The following is a 15,868-nucleotide window of genomic DNA, read 5'->3' as shown; positions in this document are numbered from 1 at the left end:
CTGCAGCAACAAAAGGAAGAGTTGATTGCACTGCTCAATAGGAGATTATGTGGATGTCTTTGCTTGGTCATACGAGGATATGCCTGGTCTGGATACGGACATTGTTAGTGCATAGGATTACCACTGATAGAGAGAGGATGCAGCCGATTAAGCAGAAGTTAAGGAGAACTCATCCGGAGGTTTTAATCAAAGTAAAGGCAGAAATTGAAAAAACAATGGGCACGCTGGTTTTTTGGAAGTAGTGAAGTATCCACAATGGGTGTCAAATATAGTGGTGGTGGTACCCAAAAAGGAAAAGGTAAAATCAGGGTTTGCGTGGACTTTTAGGATTTAAACCGGGCTAGCCTCTAAGATAATTTCCCTTTACCACACATAGATATGTTAGTTGATAATGCAGCACGTCAGCTCCAAACATATTCCTTTCATGGATGGGTTTTCAGGCTACAATCAGATAAGAATGGCGCTAGAGGATAGGGAGAAGACGACCTTTGTAACACAAACATGGGGAACCTTTTTGCTACAAAGTCATGCCATTTGGTTTGAAGAATGCCGGGGGCACTTACCAAAGGGCTATGGTGACTTTGTTTTCACGACATGATTTGCACAAAGAGATTGAAGTATACGTGGATGAAAATGGTGGCTAAAATCTAAGAGGGAGAGAATCATGTTCAAGTATTAAAGAAATTATTTGAAAGATTAAGGAAATATAAGTTGAGGCTTAACCCAGCAAAGTGTTCATTCGGAGTGAAATCCGGTAAGCTGTTGGGCTTTGTGGTGAGTGACAAAGGGATAGAAGTGGATCCTGAAAAAGTAAAAGCTATTCAATCTATGCCACCTCCCAAGACTGAGAAGGAGGTGAGAGGGTTCTTAGGAAGGTTGAATTACATCGCTCGGTTTATATCCCATTTAACCGCAACTTGTTGACCCGATCTTTTCGAATTGTTGAGGAAGAAGAACCCTGGAATATGGAATGAAGAGTGTGATAAAGCTTTTGAGAAAATCAAACAGTACTTGCTAAATCCACCTCTGCTTGTTCCTCCCGTACCAGAAAGGCCATTGATTTTATACCTAACAGTAACCGAAACAGCAATGGGATGTGTGCTTGGGCAACAGGATGAAACCAGAAGGAAGGAAAGGGCCATTTATTACCTAAGCAAGAAGTTCACGGAATATGAGTCTAGGTATACTGTGATTGAGAAGCTGTGCTGCGCACTAGCATGGGCTACAAAGAGATTACGTCAGTATATGTTGTATCACACTACATGGTTAATTTCCAAGTTAGACCCGTTAAGGTACATTTGTGAAAAGCCTTATCTATCTAGCCGAATTGCAAGATGGCAAGTTCTTTTGGCTGAGTATGACATAGTGTATATGACAAGGAAAGCCGTGAAAGGGAGTGTTATTGCCGATCACCTGGCTGATCATGCTATGGAAGATTATGAGCCGTTAAACTTTGACTTTCCCGATGAAGATGTGTTTGCAATCGAGGAAGAGAAATCAGATTGGTGGGTTATGTACTTTGATGGTGCTGTAAATGTATGTGGTAACGGAGCGGGGGCAGTGATAATCTCTCCTGATAGGAAGCAGTATCCGGTTTCAGTTAAGCTGCAGTTCGGGTGCACCAACAACATGGTTGAGTATGAAGCTTGCATTCTTGGTTTAAAGACTGCATTAGAGATGAACATCAAAAAGATAGATGTGTATGGAGACTCAATGTTGATCATTTGCCAAGTAAAAGGAGAATGGCAAACCAAAGAAGAGAAGTTAAGGCCTTACCAAGAATACCTGTCTCAGCTAGCTAAAGAATTTGAGGAAATAGAGTTCACCCATCTGGGAAGGGAAGGGAACCAGTTTGCAGATGCTTTGGCCACACTAGCATCTATGGCCACGATAGACTTTGGGCACAAGGTACAGCCTGTACACATCAATATCAGAAATAACCCTGCTCATTGTTGCTCAGTCGAAAGAGAAGTGGATGGAAACCCGTGGTACTATGATATCAAGAATTTCATCCAAAACCAGGCATATCCCATGGGGGCATCCAAAATCGACAAGAAGACCTTGAGAAGATTGGCAATGGATTTTTATCTTGATGGGGAGATTTTGTATAAGAAATCATTTGACGGGACTTTGTTGAGATGTTTGGATGAATTTGAGGCAAAAAGCACAGTACGGGAAGTCCATGAAGGGATTTGCTCAACTCATGCTAGTGGACATGTGATGGCCAGGAAGATACAAAGAGCCGGGTACTTCTGGATGACGTTAGAGAAGGATTGTATCGATTATGTCCGGAAATGTCATAAGTGCCAAGTATACAGTGACAAAATCAATGCTCCTCCGGCTCCTCTGTTTAATTTAACATCTCCATGGCCTTTCGCGATGTGGGGAATTGATGTGATTGGACCGGTAAATCCAAAAGCCAGCAATGGTCATAGGTTTATTCTCGTGGCTATCGACTACTTCACAAAATGGGTAGAAGCTGGGTCATTTGCTCATGTGACGCAAAAAGTGGTGAAGAGATTTATTGAGAGAGATTTGATTTGTCGGTATGGTCCACCAGAGAAGATCATAACGGATAATGCCCAAAATTTCAACGGCAAGATGATAATAGAGCTCTGCACTAAATGGAAAATCAAGCATTCCAATTCTTCGCCATATAGGCCAAAGATGAACGGTGCGGTAGAAGCTGCTAACAAGAATGTCAAAAAGATTATTCAGAAGATGGTAGTCACCTATAAGGATTGGCATGAGATGTTGCCGTTTGCCCTTCATGCATATCGCACCGCAGTTCGAACCTCAACAGGAGCTACCCCGTATATGTTGGTATATGGAATGGAGGCGGTGATGCCTTTAGAAGTGGAGATCCCATCATTAAGAGTGTTGTTAGACTTTGAGTTGGAAGAGGTAGAATGGGCAAAGGTTAGATATGAACAGTTGAATCTGATCAGTGAAAAGAGGATAGCCGCGATCTGTCATCATCAACTCTACCAAAGAAGGATGGCTAAATCATATGACAAGAAGGTTCGACCTCGAGGATTCCACGAAGGAGATCTTGTACTAAAAGAAAATATACCTTTACCTGGAGAAAGATCAGAGTAAATGGGCAACCTAACTACGAGGGACCTTACGTGGTGAGGAAAGCATTCTCAGGAGGAGCTTTGTTACTGTCTAGAATGGATGGAGAAGATCTAGCTAGGCCTGTGAATTCCGACTCTGTAAAGAAATACTACGCTTGATGTATTTCATAATTTCCCAGTCAATAAAAAAAAGAAGAAAGAAAAAAAAAGTTTCGGCCATGAATTCTCTTCGTAAAGTTTCCTTTTATATATAACATATGATCTCATAGCATTTTGAATCTTTTTTTTTGGCATGACTAAATCAAATCTACTTGACATATAGCTGCACATCACACTAGGGGGCAAAAGGTGCACGAAATGCACATAGGGGTTCATAGTAAACCCAAGCCCAAAAAAGGGATATCATAATAAAAAGTTTCTAAAAAAAAAAAAAAAAAAAAAAAAAAAGAGCATCTTTTATGAAATTTTGCTAATTACATCAAAAGTTTCAGTTTTCATGAACAAAACCAATTTTTGCCTTTTGCGTAAAACTCAATGGAGCAAGAAAGGGCCCCATAAAGAACCAAAGATCTCTTCACTAGAAGGATATGAAGGATATTTCGTTTCATGAGAAAAGCTTGAAACAAGAGCGAAGAGGTTTACGACGAAAGGGGGACCTATGTTTCCAAGATAGGTAACAAAAACATACATGCATATTAACCATAATATATTGCTTTCAACATTTGTCAGATCGGGATTTCATCACCATTTCTCAGGTAGTGCGTTTTCTAACCCTACCTCTTTTGAATGCGCCGTTTTGAGCCTCACTTCTCGGGTAGTGCGTTTTCTAAACCCTACCTCTTTTCGAGTGCGCCTTTGAGCCCTCACCAACATTTTTCTGGGTAGGTCACCCATCACAATGAGACCATATTTTATGGGTAGGTCACCCATAAGAATGAGACCATTCTCCATTTTTTTACCTGGGTAGGTCACCCATAAGAATGAGGTCATTCCTTCCCCTGGGTAGGTCACCCAAAGAATGAGACCACTCTTTCCCCTTTCCACTTGGGTAGGTCACCCATCACAATGAGACCACCATTTTTTCTGGGTAGGTCACCCATTAGAATGAGACCATTCTCCATTTTTTTTTACCTGGGTAGGTCACCCATAAGAATGAGGCCATTCTTCCCCCTGGTAGGTCACCCAAAGAATGAGACCACTCTTCCTCTTTTCCACTGGGGTTCGTCACCCATACAATGAGACCATATTTTCTGGGTAGGTCACCCAAAGAATGAGACCACTTTTCCTTTTCTGGGTAGGTCACCCATCACAATGAGACCATATTTTCTGGGTAGGTCACCCATCAGAATGAGACCATATTTTCTGGGTAGGTCACCCATCACAATGAGACCATATTTTCTGGGTAGGTCACCCATAAGAATGAGACCGTTTTCCATTTTTTTTACCTGGGTAGGTCACCCAAAGAATGAGGCCACTTTTTCTCTTTTCCACTCGGGCAGGTCACCCATCATAATGAGACCACACACACATTTATTGTATTGGTTATGAGTAAAGGAATCGCCGGATGGGATTCCAGGTTAAAAAAGATCACTAGATAGGATCTTGGATGGATTTCCATGTTGATCAAACTAAAGTAAGAATTCAGAGGATCGCTGGATAAGGATCTCGAGATGACTAAGTTTTGATCATAGTTTTTGGGGCCAAGGAGGATTGTTATAAAGGACAAAGTTTCAGATCAATCAAGCTTCGACCAGATCAGTTTCGGGAGTTCCGTTTTGGGTTTATCTTTATAACACTTACTACGCAAAACCCATGCTCCGTAAGTATTATAAAGAGGGGGCATCTGTTGTAACCCATTTTTGGGTCCCCCTGAAAAAAATAAAATAAATAGCCAAAAGAGGCAGAAGCGCCCGAAAAAAAGTCAGAAAATTGGTCAAGGAAATTTAAAAAATACAAGGATTAAATTTTTGACAGTATATTCTTGAAGGATGAAAGCCCTATTGAGAAGAAAAATTTTGAATTTTAGGGAGAAAAAGCCCAAATTTGGATTTTATGGGCTTAATTGGATTTTTATGGACTTAATTGGATTTTTATTTGAATTTATAGAAGATTTGATTCCAAGAAAAATTGATTTTTAAGTCAATTTGGGCTTTAATTTGGAGAAATTTAAGTTCTGGGGCCAAAATATATTTTTTAGGAATTTATTGGGTCAAATCAGGGGCTCAATTGCATAAATATTGAAGTTTAATGGCCAATTAGGGACTTAATTAAGAAAATCCGAAACCAGGGACCAAATTGGAAGAGGCGCGTAAATGGAGGGGCTGCAATTATTCGGTTCAGGGGCCTAATTGAAGAAATTGGAAGTTTTTTGATCAATTAGGGGCTACATTGCATAAATCAGAGGCCAAGGACCAAAGTGAAAAAGGCGGCCAACAAGAGGGGCGGGGACCGAATTTGAGGGACTGATTTGAAGTTTAGCCATTTAAATGAAACGGCGCGTTTTACCCAAAACGACGCCGTTTCATTAAAAAAAATAAAAAATAAAAAGACCAGAACGGTGTCGTTTTGAACGACACTGTTCATCTTCTTCCTTTCCCCACGGTTTAGCAGAACAAAAGGCAGAAAAATTTGAAAAAAAGCCTCCCGCGTCTCTCTCTCTCTCTCGCCCCCACCACCACCACCGAAAGCAAGAATGGCCGACCAGCCGTTGCGTGATTGAAGGCGCACTAACGAAGGCACGCCGTTTCCTTTTTGCTTATAAATAGAGAGAGGCCGAGAGGAGAAGGAGAGAGACAGAAGAGAGAAAGAGAGAGAGAGCGACCCGAAGAGAGAGAGAAGAACAGAAGCAAACCGAGAAGGAGGAAACCGAAACAAAACCAAAACCGAACCGAGAATAGGCAGCCACTGAGAACGAAAAAAAACGAAGGAGAAGGGAGGAAGAAGAATTTTTCACTGTTAGAAACAGCAGTAACGCCGCCCGGAGCCGCCGTCCACTGCCACCACCACCGCAGCTCCGCCAGCACCAGGTACGCTTCCTCTCCTCCCCCTGCATTTTTTCTGTTAATATATATATATATATGTTTTGCCTCCTGCATGCAGAATCGTTCTGCATGCAGGAGGCGGGGGGGGAATTAATTCCCCCCCCCCGTGTTTTCTTTTTTCTCTCTGGGCCAGATTGTGTCTAGCCCAGAGTTATGTGGACGGGCCAGAGGGATCTGGCCCAGTCCGGCGGTCTGGGCCGGGTCCGGCCCAGACCGAGGTTAATTAGTTTCTGGGCCGAGTGCGGCCCAGTACCTTCTGGGCCGAGTGCGACCCAGTACCTGCTGGCCGAGTGCGGCCCAGTACCCTTCTGGGCCGAGTCGGCCCAGTAACCTTTCCTGGGCCGAGGTCGGCCCAGTCACTGTGGGCTGAGCCCGGCCCAGTCAGTTGGGCCGGCCCAGCCCCATAATAATTAATATATAATTATATTATATTATTATATTATATATATATATATATATATAATATTTGTAAAAAATTCTAAAAAAAATCTAAAAAAAATATTGTTATTTTCCTTTCATGTATATATTTTTTAGGGGGTTTGTATTTTTTTTTATATACTGTGGAGGTATAAAATTCAGTATTTAATATCTGATTTTCATCGTAGCACCCGAAATTTTTCCAAAGAAGATCTTTTTTTTTTTTGCTTTCAAAAATTTCAAAAATTCCTAAAAAATATTGTGGATTTTTTCCGCATATTTTGTTTTATGACTTAATATTAGTTTGTATTTTTATTTTGTGGAGATACAAATTCAGTATTAAAAAATACCTGATTTCGTCAAAAAAAATATTGTTAAAAAAAATATTTTTCTTGCGTGTTGCATACGGCCAATACTCTAACATGTTTTGAATATTCTTTTTTATAAAAAAAATATATTGGAAGCTTCGAAAGTGTGTTGTTCGCATAGATTTCTTAAACACAAATTATTTTCTTGCATTTCTGGATTTTACAACGTGTTTGTAAAATTCCAAAGGGTATTGGCCAATATTCAAAAAACTATAAAAATCTTATTTTTGGGAAAAGGAATTTATTTATTATTTACCGCTAATGTTTGGATAAAGAAATCCTTAAAAGGATGAATATCCAAAATATTGTCGGGAATAATAAATCCGCACACAATTCTTGAAAGAAGCCTTGATTATAATCGAGGACATTTCAAAATTAATTTAATTTTTTTTTCCCCACGATTTATGAGTCACAAACTTTTGAAATACTAAGGGAAAAATGAGCTTTCAAAGCACATGGGATCTCCTTAGATTTCTATCCAAAATCAATTGACAAGTTTAGAAAATACCTACACCATAGCAATTATAAAGCAAACCAAACACCAAGCAGCTTACCTTAGGTAGGGCGTACTAGGGGTGCTAATACCTTCCCTTTACGCAACCAGTCCCTTACCTTAGAATCCCTGAAAGACCAGTTAGGGTTCCTAGTGACCAAAATACTAGGTGGCGACTCCAAAGAACAAAATCAGCAAAACGGAACAAAACGAAAGTCGCCAGTCGAATGTCGCAAAAGCCAACTTTTTTTATTATTTTTTTGGGGGTGCGACAAATTATATCAATGTCTCCAACATATCTCTCATCTGCCCCCAGTATGGGGTATGATCCTAGTCAGGGTTTTCATGAAAAGAATATTCTATTCAGCTCAAAATGGGACTACAAGGGATATAACCTTTAGAAAGTGAAGGGATATCAAAGATGGCCTTTTCTCATTTCAAGCAAGGTCAGTTAGAACTGATAAATTTTGACCTCATCCAATGAATGATTTGGACTTGTAAGAGTCATGATTCACGAGTCCATAACTATTGAATCCACTATATGTCATTATGCATACTGCTAAAACTTAGCTATATGATGTGTGGTTCAGTTTCAAAAGGTATGAGTTCAAAATTGTTTGGTCACGTCATGTCATTTCAACAAGAATCGAGTCATTTCTGCAATCAAAACACTTTTAATCTTCAGGATTGATTATCCTTTATCGCATGTTGGAGTTTGATCAAAATATTTTATCAAAATAAAATGTTAAACATCTGTTGATTTCAAAACAACAAAGAGACAAAGCAAAACATATTTCGTTGAAGGATGAGATGTGATCCCAAAACAAAATGCAGAATTCCAAAACAATATGATTGACTGTTCATCACCATTCTTGAATCAGCTTTTCTGGCAATATTTGCGTTTTGCCAAGCACTTTCGATCAACATGTCATTCTGAAGATGTTCGGGGGACAATATAGCCAATGACACCCTCCTTCACCGACTCCACTTGTCTCTTGCTCACCAACTTTCAGACTCAATTCTTGCAATTCTTGAAACTGTTCACTTGAAATGGTTGAGGACCCCACCATGACATCACATCTCTTGTCTGGATTATACCACCTAGAAATTGGTGGTTGCATGGGATTTGTCGGAGTCAAGCAAAAATTCTGGAATCTGGCAGATGTTGGTCGACAAACTTAAACGGCAGAGGAATGTCCCATCTTGGCAAATACATTTGAGCAATTGATGCTACCGTGAGACCTGGCTATACCCCACAATTAAGGGTTCACACCGTCGAAGTCATCTCTTGATTCACCTCTCATCATTGTTCTAGAATCCTTGACAGAACCATCAATCTTTTCTCTCTTCATAGCTTGTTCAATTCTTCGGTAAATCCTCACAACATCATTTCAATCTTCCAATGTTGTTGTGGTTGGTTGCGGATTGTTAGAAAACTTTCCAACAGCTTGGTAACCTTGGCAACGCCCAGAAACTTGTATTATCGCCACTACCGACGTGTGGAATCACTCATTGTCACTATTGGAAGAGCACCTGATGAATCTGAATCTCCATTATTTCTTCTTTGATTTCTCTCGAACGGTGCAGCAAACAAACACCTATAGAGGAAGTCCTGCTCTGTTGAAGTTTCAGTATTCTTCATGTTTTTCAGTCTAGGCATGTCTCTTCTCTCTACTTTTGCATTTTAATACTGACACTGTTGGAGGAAAATCATAGATGATTTGAAACTACTATATTCCTTCTTGGACTTCCCACTTACAGATCCACAAATAGATTCCTGCCGAGAGATCTCTGCAACGTTGAAGTTTGATGTCTGCTCCATGTTTTTCAAACCAGGTCTGACTCTTCTGCCTACTACAATGCTTTGTTGGTGCCACTGGTGGAAAAAAATTTCAAAGCATATGAAATTAATACATTCCCTTTTGCATTTCCCATTGGCAGATCCTCAAATAAATCTCTACAGAGAGAGCTCTACCACGTAGAAGTGCAATGTCTGATCATGGTTTTTCAGACCATCTTGTGCTGCTGAACTGGAATTGAGCTCATAATCGGGGGTAACTTTAAAGCAAGCTAATGCACCATGTACAGGAGGCTAGTAGTCGTTTGGTTTCATTAAATGATGTGGAGGCGATGAACACTTAACAGTGCAACTGGACAAGAATCAGAGTTGTCATTAGTTGATGACTGAAGGCGTTGTTGTTTGTTCATGACTGAAAATTGAGAGATATAGCTTCAATTGGATGTGAACAAGCAGTGTTCCTATAGAAGACTATGCAGACATTCTCTTTCCATTTGATGCTCAACACTTGTTCGAGCAGATCTGAGTCCAGCTACTTCACCTTCGATGCTCTCAACCTTAATCTGATAATGAGCCTCTATCTGACACATTTCTTCACTTTCATCATCTTTCTTCAATCACGTGCAGCACAGCTTGTGCGGGGGAACCTACTTTTCAACCCGGTACATGCATGATAAATGTATGAATATGTAATCTATATGACGAACTCACCCTTCGAGGGGTGACAATATGGTCGTAACTCTTGTATGATGGAACAAGAATCATGATTTTTGCCCAAACTCTCCAATGAAAATTTTCGGAGTGACGTCCAATGCTTCAAGAAGGGTTTGCTCGGATGCAAAACAAATATTTACGGAGCATACATCCTACAAGCAGGTTCTATTCATTTTACGTGAGACAGGGTAGGTTTGCTACTTGGTCTCTAAAAGGGGTCTCTTGTTGTCCCAGTGATTGCCCTCGTAAAGGCAATATAGGGGCCCAGCAGGTAATTGGTTGGCACGTGTCCAACTATTACCAGTCTAAGCACTCAACGAAGAGTTGGGGTTTACACAAACTTCAACCTTGACTCAAGTCATAAGGTAAGCTGTTAGTCCCCCACCTAACTTAAAGCAGGTGTGTGCTTAACAAAAATTAAAACTTGTGATGCATGAGAGAATTATATACAATGCATGAATAAAACACAAATAAATAAAACAAAGCACAAAAGAAAAAAATAAAATTGAACACATCAAAACACAAAGCTTAGTCCGATAAAGTTGAAAACAATACCTTTCCCCAGCGGAGTCGCCATTCTGTCGCACCCCAAAAAAAAAATCCAGGCGCGCGGTAATCGGCTGGCGATTTTTCTCGTTGTTGCGTTTGCTTTGAATTCATTCGTGGGAGTCGCCACCTAGTAATTTATTAAGGGCTACTAGGAAACCTGATGTACTGGTCTTGTCAGAGATCATGGGTAGGGGACTGGTTGTGGTTAGGGAAGGTATTAGCACCCCTAACACACCCTACCTGAGGTAAGCTGCTTCGTGTTCTGATGTGATTTGAAAATTTAAAATATTAATTAAATTCTTAGGCTTGAATAAATCAGTTATTAAATCCCCGAATATATGTAGAAACTTGTCCTCATATTTTCATGGAAAATACAACTTGATTTTATTTGTCCTTGAGATATTTAACCATATTTAAATTATCAATTAAATCTTTTTATCTTTTTTTTTTATTTTTATAATTCAATAACATAAATAAAAATACAAACACACACATTCACATTTCACTATTTTTGCTTCTTTTCTTTTCTTTTCTTTTTCTTTTTCTTTTCTCTTTCCTCCACAATACAAATACAAATACAAACTCAAAACAAATAAATAAAAATTACATTAATTAATTTAAAATTTACAAAAAAATGGTCCCTAAAAATCTAGAATTTGCAAGGGAGGACTTCTGGACCCGCAGCAACAGTAGCGGCGCGTTTTCCCACGCGCCTCCGCCACTGGCGGCGCGTGGGTTCACGCGCCGCCGCACAAACCCAGCAGCATGGGGGGGCTGGATCGACTCCCCCTTTTCAGTCTCCCAACGCCGGCGGTGAGGACCGTCGTTACCTGCAATAACAGAAAACGCACAACACAGTCGATTTTAATCTTTGATTTCTTTGTTTTTGAAATCTGCTTCGGTTTTTTCTTTTGTTTCTTCTTGTCCGATCTGGCTTCTCCTTCTCTGTTTCAGGCGGCGGTGGAGTTGTGGGTGTCGCCGCTGCGGTCCAGGCGTTGATGAAGGGACTCGACCGGTGCTTGGTGAGGAAGAAGACGCTGCTGCTGGCTGGGTCGGTCGAGAAAGGAGAAGGGGTCCGTTGTGGCCCGCGACCGCTGGAGCTGCCGTGGAGGTGGGAGAAGAAATGAGCCGCTGTGGGGGTGGTCTTCTGTGTCGGTGGGTGGTGGTTGTCGCTGTTGATGGCTAAGAAAGGAGTCGACTGGAAGAGAGGCGAACTCGTGGGGAAGATGGAGGCCGGTTCGGGAGCTGCGAAGAGCAAAGGGAGCAGCTGAGAGGGAGGATTTGTGGAGGAGGGAGCTGATTTGTGGCTGAAAGAGGAGAGAACCAGCTGTCTGCTGCTCCGGTTTTGTTGGCTGGAAAAGGAGAAGAAAATGGGGCCAGGACTGGAAGAGTGAGGGGGCCGGAGATGGAGAGGTTGTGTGTGGGGAGAGAAAAATCAACGTGGGGGGTCGGCGGCTGTGATTTTGGAAGATGAGAAGAAAAAAAAAATGGTCGGCTGGTGGGGGACGGTTCGGTTTTGGAGGAGAAGGGAGAGGGAAAAGTGTATGGGTCTCCGGCTGAAAGAAGAAGAAAAAATGGGAAATCCCTCCTCTCCTTCGGGTGCAGGGGAGAAGAAGAAAATCCCAAAAGGGCTAGGAACCGTGGGTGCCTACCCCCTACTGCCGGGACGCGAAAAATGGCTAAAATCCTCCCCTTTTTGCAAAGCTGGGAATGAGAAGAAATAGGGGTTTTTTTCATTATGAGGAGGGCCACCATGTCGGCGGGAAACAAGGAAAAGAAGACCATGGGTGGGGTTGAGCTGCTAATTTTTAGCCGAAAGAGAGGGATTAAATAATGGTCTTGGGCCAGGGGCAACGGCTAGTTTCGGGTGAAGAGAAAAAAATTCTTAGGTTGCCCCTTCTTCCAAAATTCAAAATTCCATATACATAGGTAAAAATATTGTTTCGGCCTCAAAATTGGTCCCTCAATTTTCTTTTTTTGTAAAATTTGATTTTTTCTGTTTTTTTGTATTTTTTTGAAAACGAGCAATATCAACGTCGACTCGATGAGGAAAATCAATGATTTTAAAAACGACGCGTGAAAAGTCGAACGCGTTTGAAAATCTTTTGAAAAATTAAATTCTTTTTAGACGACGTTGAAAATGCTAAACTGACGAAAAATATATTAAAAAAACATATTTTTGGATTTTCTTTGTTTTTCTCTATTTTTGGATTTTTTTTGAAAATATATAAAAAAACATGGTTCAAAAATTGGGGTAGCAACACCAAAAGAATTAGAACTAAAAAATTAAAGGTTTTTTTTTCTCTTTGCTTCTTGAAATACAATAAAATTAAAACTTTACCCTTTTAAAAAGATAATAAACCTTGTATCCATAGGCTTTTTCATCTTTTCATTTTGTTTTTTTTTTGTTTTGTTATTACTAAATAAATCAAGGACAACTTGCTTTTTTAATATACATTGAATATTTTTTAAATTGAAAAGGTTGAGTGTGAAAGCCACCCTTACACTTCAGGTCACACATGAGAGCTAAATGGACACTTTAGGTGACGCGAGCACCACCTTTTAGTGGTAAAAAGTGTCATTTCATTGTGTTGTTTGATTCGTCATCATGTTCTCTTTTTGTTGAGGTGATGTGAGTTGGTTGTGTGGTGGTTGGTTTTTTTTTAATTTTATTTTTTAATATTTGATTTGTTGAAAATTACGTTTTATTAGAGTTTTCATGTATAGAACTTCCAATCTAATAACACGAGTCAAGAGTTTGATAAATTAACATGAATTGACATTTTTTTTATTTATTTTCTTTTTTAATTTTATTATTTGATATTATTTTTTAAAAAATATATTATTTATTTTTTATTATTATTATTATTATATATCATGATCTTATTAGCCAAGATCATTTAGCCAAGTATAAGTCATCTTTCCTTTAAAACATAAACCCTGGAAATATAATCATGGGATGTTGACATGCTTCATTAAGTAAAATAAAGCCTTAAACAAATTAAGGGCAAAAACGTAAATAAAACCTCAAATAGAAAAAAAGTTGAAACTACATCATTTTTTGTAACCTTAAACACTGATCACAAATTGAATTATGCTGTAACAGCAACATTTCAGAGGCCGACTCCAGATTGCTTTACAAGTCTCTTTATCAGGAGCCTTGAGAACTAAAAGCTGACAATGAATGTGTCCAACGTCATGGTTGCTCTCTATGACAGTGGATTAGTGACTGATTGTCCTAAGGAGAGAACAAAGGGCGTATCCTATCAAATGACTATGTGTTAGAAAGCTGAAAAACTCTGCACTGTCAAAGACATCTCTGCCAAGAAAGACAAAAAGTTTTCAGGAACTGTTAATTTTGCTTTATGGAAGGCTTCAATCGCAGCAAAATGTGGTCTTGCTGTCTTTGTTGAAGACAACTCCCATCAATTTTGTCGCAGAGCATTCAGTTCCCGGATGCTATATGAGACATTCAATTGAAACAAAGACTAAATATTGGCTATGATCGATATGACACTTGTCGTACAGGATGTGCTGGATAATAATTTCTTTTCCTTCATTTTTGGTCTTCATTTCTAAATTATTTTTGTTCAGTTTTTATAAAGAAGATAAGTAGAGACATTTTCATGGTTTGATGGCATAGATTGAGTTTAGAGATTTGGATTTCACTTTCTTGATTTCATTGTTTGTGCGGGGAAATGGAATTGAAATTTGGAAACAAGTTGATTGCATTGTGATGATGCTTCCAAAATTTATTAAATGTTTGGAATACAGATTAAATACACATTCATGTTAATATTTTCTTTTTAGAGCTCACCGAAATAGATGGTTAGTGCGTAGAAAAAGCTCAACACCTACAAAACAGTTCTTTTTTTATGGGGTTAATGGACCCTCGAATGATAAAGTCAATGACTTTTAGTAAGGATTATAATAAATGCTAAAAATAAAACTTTAAATTCTAAAGAAGAAATATGTTTGTTCTTATTTTTGTATGGTAAATGCTTTGAAAATAAGAGTACAAATGCTCAAGAGAATAAAAATTATAAACCCTTACTTAAATGGTTAAAGGGTATATATAAACCCCTGAATCTTGTCATGTTGCTTGAATGAAATGAGTTGAAATGTCATTTTCTCCTTATAGCATTAATGAGGGATATATCTCTTACACAACATAAATGTTGATTGAAATATAATAGGCTATTTAGAAGACTTTTATACACTCACGAGTATAGAGGAATAATTATTCTTGACTTTCAATATTTTATATTAAAAGCCACAAGAATGAACAAACAAAACCTCATCACCAAACATAAGGCCCATACCCACTGGGACTGAATGATGTTAAGCTCAAGGTGATTGGGTCTAGCAGTTTGCCAAAATCCACATACAGACCCATGTATATTTGAGCTCAGCGCATAGCTGAGACCAAAGACATTGGGTCTGATAAATCGCAAGATGTATATTTGTTTAGGCTCAACGTGTGGTTGAGCCCAAGGACATTGGGTCTAACAGATCTCTAGCCCATATTTGTTTTAGCTCAGCATGTGGTTAAGCCCAAGAACATTGGGTTTGGCAGATCTTTAGAGCCACAACTATTTAGGCTCAACATGTAGTTGAACCTAGGGACATTAGATCTACCCACTTGTTAGAATAGTTTAGGCTTAATGCATAGCTAAACCCAAGGATGTTAAGCCTAACAACTTACCAGATTCTTGTCTATTTGGGCTTAATGTGTGGCTGAACCCAAGAATTTAGGTTTTGCAATTCACTAGACCCATATGTATTTGGTTTATGCTACCCAAATTTTTTTACCTTATTTTGAAGTATTTTCGAGAGAAAACAAAAAAACAACAAAAACCCAAAAAAAAAAAAATGTTCTTGATGTTTTTGCTTTGTTTTTTCAGTATTTTCAGTGTTTCAAAAAAAAAAAAAGGGGGATTCAAATTTTAAATGTATTTTTAATGTGTTGGCTTTTAACAAACATCATTTTTTAAAATTATCGATTTTTTTTATTGAATCAACGTTGATGTTGTTCTTTTCAAAAAAAAATCAAAAGAATACAAATGTTAGACCAAGCAATCAAAAAGAAGACAAAACTTTTCCATCTATATAGATTTTTGCCATTGATAGTGATTAGAGTTTTCAAAAAACCAGTTTAGAAAGAACAATTGATGGTTTTTTTTATCAGGTACTCATAGACAATGCTAATTGATGATGTCCCAAAATCTAATTTGCTTATGAAGATGAGGTTTTCTGGTGTTTTGGATAATGATTAATCGTATGTTCAAGTCAATATTCTCTTCTTCAAAGCTCATAAAATAGAATGATTGGTGGTAAAAGACCTAACACCTGCAAAGGAGTGGTCTTTAGGTGAGGTTTATGACCCTTCGATGATAAAGTCAATGACTTTT

At 38.9% G+C, this 15,868-nt stretch overlaps 1 protein-coding gene across 1 annotated transcript; it reads left to right on the top strand.

Annotated features, from left to right (window-relative positions):
* Positions 1-1,089: 1,089 nt before the first annotated feature.
* LOC118046138 (uncharacterized) lies at positions 1,090-11,643 on the top strand. Its single transcript, XM_035054938.1, has 2 exons — positions 1,090-1,700; positions 11,412-11,643. Exons 1-2 carry the CDS (start codon positions 1,090-1,092, stop codon positions 11,641-11,643), a joined length of 843 nt encoding a protein of 280 aa, XP_034910829.1.
* Positions 11,644-15,868: the final 4,225 nt, after the last annotated feature.

This window comes from Populus alba, chromosome 1 (genome assembly GCF_005239225.2).
Source record: "Populus alba chromosome 1, ASM523922v2, whole genome shotgun sequence".
Classification (NCBI taxonomy): domain Eukaryota; kingdom Viridiplantae; phylum Streptophyta; class Magnoliopsida; order Malpighiales; family Salicaceae; genus Populus; species Populus alba.
Note: the sequence above shows the minus strand (reverse complement) of the source record. Positions and strands in the feature narration are given on the sequence as shown.

What these genes read in the sequence shown, in the direction of transcription:
- LOC118046138 (XM_035054938.1), top strand. Translation starts at nt 1,090, where the DNA reads ATGGGATGTGTGCTTGGGCAACAGGATGAAACCAGAAGGAAGGAAAGG. An exon ending in AACATCAAAAAGATAGATGT is followed by an intron (nt 1,701 to 11,411) that starts GTATGGAGACTC and finishes TCTCTGTTTCAG; the next exon opens with GCGGCGGTGGAGTTGTGGGT.